We start from the raw sequence: 8,766 nt of genomic DNA on the forward strand, positions 1-8,766 counted from the left end.
GGGTCGGTGCGGCGCCGAGAGATGCCGCAGATCCCGACGGCGGGAACAGAAGGGAGGCGGAGGAAGCGGGACAACACGACGGAGAGCGCGGACGAGCCACCACCAAAACACTAGATCGAGCGGCGAGGCGGAGCTCCAAATCGCCATGGGTATCTCTCTCTCGCTCGACTCTATTCGGGGTTGCGTGTTTGAAGTCACAAAGGGGCTGGGAGGAGGAGGGTGACATGGGTTGCGACGGAAAAAATAACGGGTCAACCACACGGGCCCGATAAGAGAAACGAGACAAAATAACGGGTCATACACGAATCTCAGCACACAGATCGCACGGCACAGAAAACGGATAAAAGCGAATTGTTTTCATCCGGATGTAAATTAGCAGATCCGTTTGTTTTTTAAATACATTTTGAACGATGTAATTGTTTTCCCTGTGCAATAAAGTGCAAGGCTTTTTGTCAAAAATAAAAATAAATTGACCGTGCATCCCACGGCGCAGAGGCACAGAAAGGCATCTAAAAACTCTGTTTTAATTCAGTGAGCAACAAAAATCAGTGATCAACATATATATATATATAACCAACAAAAAGAACACGGCATAGCATCGTATCATACCCAAAGCACCATGAACACCACACAATTCAAATTTCAATCCACACGGTCGCCACTGGAGCTTTTCCCTCCGAACCAGAATCAGAACCTCGGGCCCGATCTGCCCGGGCCCGGCGTGGACGCGCGGGGGCTGTCCATGACGACCTCGAACGCCCCCACCAGCGCCTTCACCTTGCTCTTCTTCTTCTCCAGCAGCTTGCTCTTGGTCTCCTCCAGCACGTCGTTGCTCCGCGACACCTCCTTCTTCTTGGGATGCGCCTCCTCCGGCCGCTTCTCCATCGCCGTCTTTACCCTGCTCCCCTTGAAACTCATCCGACCCTCCTCCGGAATCTTCCCCATGAAGGACGTCGCCCCTTCCTTCTTAGCGGCTCCTCTCAACGGCGTCGTTGGCTCCGAAGCGCTCAGGATCGTGTCGATCACCGCCTTGTCCTTGTTGATGGCTTGCTTCGCCGGTGTCACGGGCTCTGATCGCGAAGTGCCCACCTTGGTCACCGTGTCCACTTCCTCCAGAGCTTCTTCCAGCGACGTCGCCGGCACCGATGATGCCTTGGATGCAGCGATCATCTTGGGTTCCTCGGCGGCCTCCGCCTGCTTCTGCGTGGCGGCGGATTGCTCTTTCGGTTCTTCAGAGATCAGACTTGTTTCAGGTTGCTTCATGGCATCTTCGTGCTTCGCCGGCTCTGCTTGTGGCCTCTCCTCGGCTTTGCTCTCCACGACGGCTTCCTCTTGAACCGGGCTGGCCGCTGGTTCATCTTGCAGCACGTTCAGCGGCGTTGCTGCCTCCTTCGTTGGTTCTTCCACAACGGCGGCCGGCGGCGGAGGTTCATCCTGTGTAATCTTCTCAGCTTCCTTTTGTGCCCCTTCAACGTTGCCGGCTTGCGGATTCTCTTCCGGCGCCGGCTCATCCACCTTCACGGCTTCCACGGACTCCTTCGGTATCACGGCCTTCTCCTCGTCAATGGCATTCGCCTTCTCTGCTTCTGCTCTCGGCTCTTCTGGGATTACCTGCTCCTCTTGACGCGTCTCCTCCTCTGTCTTGATTTCATTACTGACAATTTCGCCCGGTCGCGAGGTCGCTTCCTCCTGTAACTTCATGGCAGCGTTGGGCTCCACGACCACCTCTGATTGCACGACGTCGAGAGGTGTCGCGGCAGTCATTTCAGCGGGGCGGCGCTGCTGCTCAGGCACGGGAGGGGGTCTCGCCGCCTCGGCGTTGATCTCGCCGGAAGCACCGGGCGTCTCCTTCACGGACGCCATCGCCTCGGCCGCGGGGCCGGCCAGGTCCTTGCTCTTCTTGCTGCGGGACCTGCCGACCTTGAAGGCGTGGGACGCCTTCTGCATCAGCTGCCTCGGCGACGCCACGGACCACCGCGACGTGGACGCCTTGCCCTTGGACTTGTCCATGGCCGGGGTGATCGGCCGCGGCGCGTTCACCGGCTGCGCGGGGGGGCGCTTGGGCGTGATCGGCCGCGACGAGCTCGAGGGCTGCTGCGCGGGGGACCGCTTCGGCGCGATCGGACTTGGAGCGCGCGCCGCTGGGTGCGCCGGGGACAGCCCCTTGGGCGTGGTGGCGCGGCCCTTGGAGGAGGGCGGTCTGGAGGTGGAGGACGACGGGGAGGCGCTGCGCAGGGTCGAGCTGACGGTGGGGCGGAGGAAGGACGGCACCGGCTTGTCCGACTCCGACGCCGGGGAGGGGCTGAGGGAGGCGCGTGCGCGTCGGCAGGAGGTGGGGTCGGAGCTGGCCGGGCGCGCGCTCGACGACGTGGTGGGTCTGCCGCTCGTGCTTCTTGGGCGTGCGCTGCTGCCGTCTCGCGACCCCGGCGTTGGCCGTGTGGCCATGAGCTGCTCCTGCTGCCAAACAAAGCCAGAGATTTCGTCAAGTCACTTCGCGTGTAAGAATTGGTGCAATGCAGAATTAATGGCAGGGAATTCTGTTTGCTGAGCTTTGATTTGTTCTGTGAGGTTGACCTTGAGCAAGGCAGATTTTGATTGTAGACATGGTAACCACTGATCCTAGAGATGGAAGGGTTTAGAATGGATGTTTACGGTTTCTTTTGGGTGTTATCTTCCACTTCTCTGAAATCTTACCTGACAAACACCCCTAGCACCACCTACCTATTGGAACCATTGACTGGCTATCTATCCTTTTTAAGTGCTATCATGAGGTGCATGATGTTCATTTGTTTTTGCAGTAAGAAATATTCAGATGGTATAGGGATTAATTAACCATCCACAGCACTAGTTTAATTGTTCCTCTTTATGCAAAGGTATCATGATCATTATCAATTTTACTTTTTTGGCGGGATGATCATTATCAATATTGGAAGAAGAAAAGCCTGACAGACATGTTGGACACAACTGTATAAATTCTGTCATCTATGCAAATGTTTCAGAAACACAAAACAAGGAAAGCGCACAAGAAAAACAAGATGAATCACGCAGCTGATTTGAATTACATCTACCGGCTAACAACAAAGGGAGTCGTTATTTCTTAGAGAAACTTCTTGGGGATACAATTTATGAATCATGGCAACGCATCAAAGCTAATATCGCTAACATGGCAGGCAAATTACGTGGAGAAAACTCCAGGACAGGACAGCAGCATACCTCAAACCGAATGGGATCAATTCATGGTGGATTGACCACCATCGCTCGGCATGGACATACGAAAACTTTGGATGTCTCGAAACTGAGAGGAAGAGAGAAGCTTCATACCTTATTAAGCTCGGAATGGCCAAAAATGGTGCGGCGACGGAAGGAGGAGGAGAGAGACAGTGGAGGGAAAGAGAATGAGAGAAATCCGGGCAATATAAGAGCCTCATGTTTTCGAACAGACCTTGTCAAATGCTGAAACGGCAAGGGGCAACAGTTGACACCTGGTGACACATCCACCCTCTTTCTTCACCTATTTTTAACAAGCATTAAAGCTTCAAGAAGAATAGCTAGTTGCTGCAAAGCCATCAAGAGTTATTGTGTGCCCGCGCTCACAGTTTAACACTAGGAAAAGTAGATTTAACCATAGTGTTCGACATACATTCTTCAGAGGTTTGCTGGTAGGCCAACATTACTTTTGGAAAGCATTTCATCTGAGCACTTATTGTTTCCTTACTACTTCTTGGTTCTTTTAAAACCACCATCTGATCTATGATGATAATTCAACAAACAAAGTATGTGGTAAATGCTGAACATTGAGATGAGCAACATGCACCATCTACAGACCAGCCCTCCTGCGCCTTAGCATGTCTTCTTGTTATGTGGAGGCCTGGTGTGGCCTCTTTGCGGTTATATCATCTTGATGCAAGGTTTGGATCAAAATTCCCTTTATCGGGAACAAATGTGTGATACCATCAAGTCCATGCGCGGATAATGAGAATTGGATTGTCACCGATTTACAATTATGTGTTGTTGGAAATATGAACAATTTACCGAATGGTTTTATTAATAGAAATACTGGATAAAACATGACTATTATAGCAGGGATAAAACAAGTCATGGAATGATACATAGAGAAGGTAAATAGCATATGCATATATGAACTAGAACAAAACATATCTAGAGCAGACACGAGCAAGAAACTGTGACAGAATCTCAAAAGAAAGAGCATGAACACGTACGGTACAACGGTAGGGTCCCCCTCTTCCCCGCAGCCCCCGCGTCGCCCGCTCGGGCGACTCGGGAGGCGACTAGGGTTTCCGCCTAGCGCCGCCACCCCTCACCTCCTTCCCCCCTCGTCGCCACCCGAGGTAGCCGCTGGCAAGCCTGCGCGGTCGCCGGTGACGGTGGTGGCGAGGCCCTGCTCGCTCCGTCCCTGGTGGAGGAGTCCGGCTCTGGGGCGGCGGCCCTTCTTGGCGCGGCGGCAGTGCCCTCCCGGCTGGCGCGTCCGTGGGAGATCCTGGCCGGCGCTCTCGACCACGTGGGTGGTGTGACAGCGGCGGGTGGTGGCTGCGGCATGGAGATCCCCCTCCTCGTCAGATCTGAGGTTCGACTCCCCTCCCCTTCAGCTCCCTCATCCCCGCCGTTTCCTGCAGCTTCGGTCGCCGGAATGGTGTGGATGGGTGCCCGGTGGTGCGGTTTTGGGACCGTGGGAAACCATCGGTCGGCTGGTCCGGCCCGACGGCAGCGACGCCCTTGGGCGCCGCCCTTCCTCCTTGGAGGTGCAGCCGAGGTCCCACCCCTATCCACACCCGTTCCCCTCCCGGGTGAAAGCCCAAAATCCTTCTTGGATTGGGCGGTGACGGCGCACGGCGCGTCGTGTCCTCCTTGGAGGTGCCGCCTGGGGAGCGTGCTTTCGGGTGAGGGCGGCAAAGGTGGAGTTTTGGGCGGCTCTGTTCATCAGATGGCTGGGGTTTGGTCGGGTTTGTAGGGAAGTTTGTCCTCGCTCCCGTCAAGGGTGGTGCTCCTCGGCGGTGGCGTGTTTGGCTCAGCTCCGGCGGTACGGCGTCTGCGATCCGGGGGCAGGGGATAGGGTTCCTCTTCCCGGCAGTAGCAACACGTCCCTGGCCGTGGACGCCCGGTGTTTTCTCCTCAGCGGCCGACGACTCTTGCTCCTCGCCGTTCTCCGGCCTCTCCTGATGACCTTGCCGCTCGTTCTTTAGTGGCTGCTCCCGGTGGCTTTCCCACTGTTTTTCAGGTGTCCTAGGTTGCGTCGGTGTGTCAGACAAGGTGTGCTCATGTCCTAGGAGGTTGTGCTCTTTGCCTGTTCCAGGACTCGAGGTCGGCATCTCTCCTGCTCTAGGGTGAGCGTCTCTCATGTCCGTCGACAGCGCCTTTCGATCCAAGGCGAGAGGGTAGGGTCCCTCTATGGCGAGAGCGAAGGAAGATGCTTGGATTCCTCCAACCTTGGACTCAGTCATGTCCACAACTCCACTCTGTTTCTGCAGGTCCTCGTCGTGCTCATGCTGCTCGCAATCCTTGGTTTCTTGTTTGATGCGGTCAGCGGCGTGTTCTAGCTTGGGCTTTTATGTTTTGAGCTAGTCTACTGCGTTGAGTTGTAAGATCCCTAGGGTGCTCCCGTGTATCGTTCGGCCGATGTGCTTGATGTTGTGTTGTAATTCCTGGCCGGTTGATGGCTTTGTTAATTCAAAGTCGGGCTCTTTCGCGAGCCTTCATTCTAAAAAAACGGTACAACGGCAGAAGCACTGGTCTTGGGGTCAACATCCTCGCCAGCCATGTCGTCGAAGAAGTTGTTGACATCGGGGAAGAAGTCGTCGTTGGGGAAGTGCTCGCCGGTGTCCGGAGCGTCCTTGATGAACCAGTCAGTAGTCGCGTAGAGCGCTCCCCAACAACCTTATCACCCTTCTCCCATACAAGACTCAAAGAGGTGGGGTTTCGGAGGCCTACTGTCCTGACCTGCGGTGCATACCACAAGCTGGGATGGGAAAGATCGTAGTAGCAGCTCAAAGATTGGAACTCAGTGGCGAGAGGGAGATGATCTTCTGGTGTGTCTTTTTGAAGAGGAGTGACCTACCTTTTATAGGCACATGAGAAGGAGGCGAATAGGCTGCGACGAGAGTTGAAGCAAAGGAGGGAGATGAAACGAACATGCAGCAGTCGAAGGGTGCAGCGTTCGTATTCAATATCCACTGCAGCACACACTTTTCAGCTCCTGAGTGACCTTTTGTATACCCGTCGTGCGTGGCAAAAATTTGGACATCGGCTCATTTCGCAACCCGAGGCGTGGCATGGCGGGCGGCGGAGGAGGAGGAGCGCGCGTGAATGTCTCTCTTGTTCTCATGCTCATACATGTGGGCAAACAACCTCCCTTATAAGGAGGTTCAACTCCCACCAAACTAGCAATGTGGGACTAAACTTTAGTTCCACCTCTTGCCTTGCCTGAATGGGTTGCGTGGACCTTTAGGATTTGTTAGGAATTTCTAAAACTGCTGTTGGGTTGGCCCAAAATAGACAAAATTCCAGCATGTGTATGCCTCAGTGGTAGACTGAAGTATCATTCATTGAAGGAAAATCAGGTAGTGATTTTGCACCAAATGGGCATGTTGTCGGATTTTTTTTAAAGTTGCCATTGTTTCATGGTGCCACAAATTAAAAAATATGAAAGAACTAATCCAGACTAAAGAAAACAAAAGTAGGTAAATATATATGAGCATGGAAAAACACTTAAAATTAATTAATTAATCATTTGGTGAGAATGTTGGTAAAAGTAGAGGGGTCGATGCAAGTCCTGATGTTAATTACCAACTCGCCGATGCAAGGTAAGCTCTCCCGAGGATGTTTTTTTTGCTCCGAACCCAATGATCGGAGAAAATTTCTCTGCCCCAATTCCTAAGTGGATCATCTCAAAGAAGCATATGTTTCACCTTCAGTGAGGTCTCTCTTCTTCCAAATGCGAAATGACTTACAAGTGAACCATGTGGGCCTTTTATAGTCTCATAACAATGTACTAATGGCAACCAATACTGTTAGTGAGGAGGAAAAAGTAAAATCAGAAATATCTAATATAGGGAAGACTAGAATGCCCCTAAAAGCAAGGTTATTCTAGCCTTCTTTAGTCCATGGAGAGGGTTGTCGTGTTCCATGAGGGATGGGCATGTGTCGGCTTGGTGGGCATCACCTTACTTGTTCTTACCCTTTATGTTGTCAATTTACTTTGTGTTCTTATTTATCCCTTTATGCCTTCAAGTTCTTCATTTTTTGGTGTTCTAGGTTGCATGATGTAGTGGATATAGAGGTCTCCTCACCCCCACCACAATCAAGGGGAAATATAAAGGGCTCCTAACTTCCGTCGAGGTCGCGGCCCAACTTAATTGCTTTCAACTCCAAAGTTCTTGTTTATAATATTGCACCTTCACAACATCCAACTCATACCGAGGTCGTTCCAACATTACCATGCCCTTCCACCATCCGGCATGCACTGTAAACTCATTCAAACAAGGCTGAAGTATGTGAACATATAGATAAGAAAACTCCAAACTGGGCCTAAAAGTGATAAGCACTTTGCTTGTTTTCTATTGAGAGCCACTACATGACTATATGGCCATTATACCGCATGGTTCTTTGGGATAACACTATAAACCACCAGCTTGTCTTTACACTATGGTTGGTGTTCAAGGACCCCCTTTCTACCTCGCCGAAGACGTTGGCATCCTGAATATGCACGTTCTGCCATGGCCGTCATAGATGGAGAACATTCGAACACATATGGGGTTGACCAATGAGGGGCCGGGGTGAGGATCAACACCGCACTGATCAGGCGTGAAGGTTGAGTGAAGGAGCGGCAACAACTGTTGCCTCGGTTCACAGGAGTAGGGTTTTGGGATGGGAACGAGTGTGTGTGTGAGAGAGGTTAGTTCGGGAGCCTTCCCACGAGAGGCGAGGTAGGGCACGGGATGTTTCAAAAGCAAGAAAGGCACCTTCGTACTGGCTTTACATGGTATTTGATTCGTTTTTTTACTCCACATAAGATTTTTCTTAAGTCAAACTTCTTACCATATTGAAAATACCAACATCTACAAATACTAAAGATATATAATATGAAAACTAATTCCATGGTGTTTCTAATGATACTAAATTGATAATCTGAATGTGATATTTTTTTCCAATGTAATCTTGGTCCAACTTTACACAGTTTGGCTTAAGAAAAAAAAAACTTATATGCAGAGTAAAGAAATAGAGGGAGTATGAACTAAAATACCAATGTGCTTTCATTTAAATCAGGAAAATAAGCCATCGTTGGTTAGGCTTTAGCTTATAAGGACGGCCTGAACACCGGTCCCGCTTGAGTTTTACGTGGCGACTGCCTGGGAGAGTAAGAAGTAGGTGAGGTCCGGTTGGCCAGTTGTGTGGCGGGGTGCACCCCCTTGAAGCCGCGCAGAAGCAGATATTGGCTAGATCCGAAAACCAACCCCTCACTAGTTGTCCAATCTCTACACACAATTGAGGTTAGACAAGTTGTACTTTTCACATCTTCTATGCAAGTTTATAAATACCAAAACCGGAGAATCATTGTACAAATCTAACATTGTAGTTTACCAGAAAAGAACATGGCGTACATATCAATAAATGTAGAGCAGTTTTATAAAACATTCAGTATGTAAAGAATTCACGACACTAGTTCAAACTAAGGCACCTCAATTATATAGTGACACAAAAATCATTACAATTGGAAAATCGAAACTATGGTTTGAATAATATGTATGAGCC

The 8,766-nt window shown here is 51.0% G+C and overlaps 1 protein-coding gene across 1 annotated transcript; it reads right to left on the reverse strand.

Moving 5' to 3' along the window:
- Positions 1-687: 687 nt before the first annotated feature.
- Positions 688-2,010, reverse strand: LOC119339164 (probable serine/threonine-protein kinase kinX). Its single transcript, XM_037611310.1, has one exon. It carries the CDS (start codon positions 2,008-2,010, stop codon positions 688-690), a length of 1,323 nt encoding a protein of 440 aa, XP_037467207.1.
- Positions 2,011-8,766: the final 6,756 nt, after the last annotated feature.

The sequence above is a fragment of the Triticum dicoccoides genome, chromosome 7B, assembly GCF_002162155.2.
Source record: "Triticum dicoccoides isolate Atlit2015 ecotype Zavitan chromosome 7B, WEW_v2.0, whole genome shotgun sequence".
Classification (NCBI taxonomy): domain Eukaryota; kingdom Viridiplantae; phylum Streptophyta; class Magnoliopsida; order Poales; family Poaceae; genus Triticum; species Triticum dicoccoides.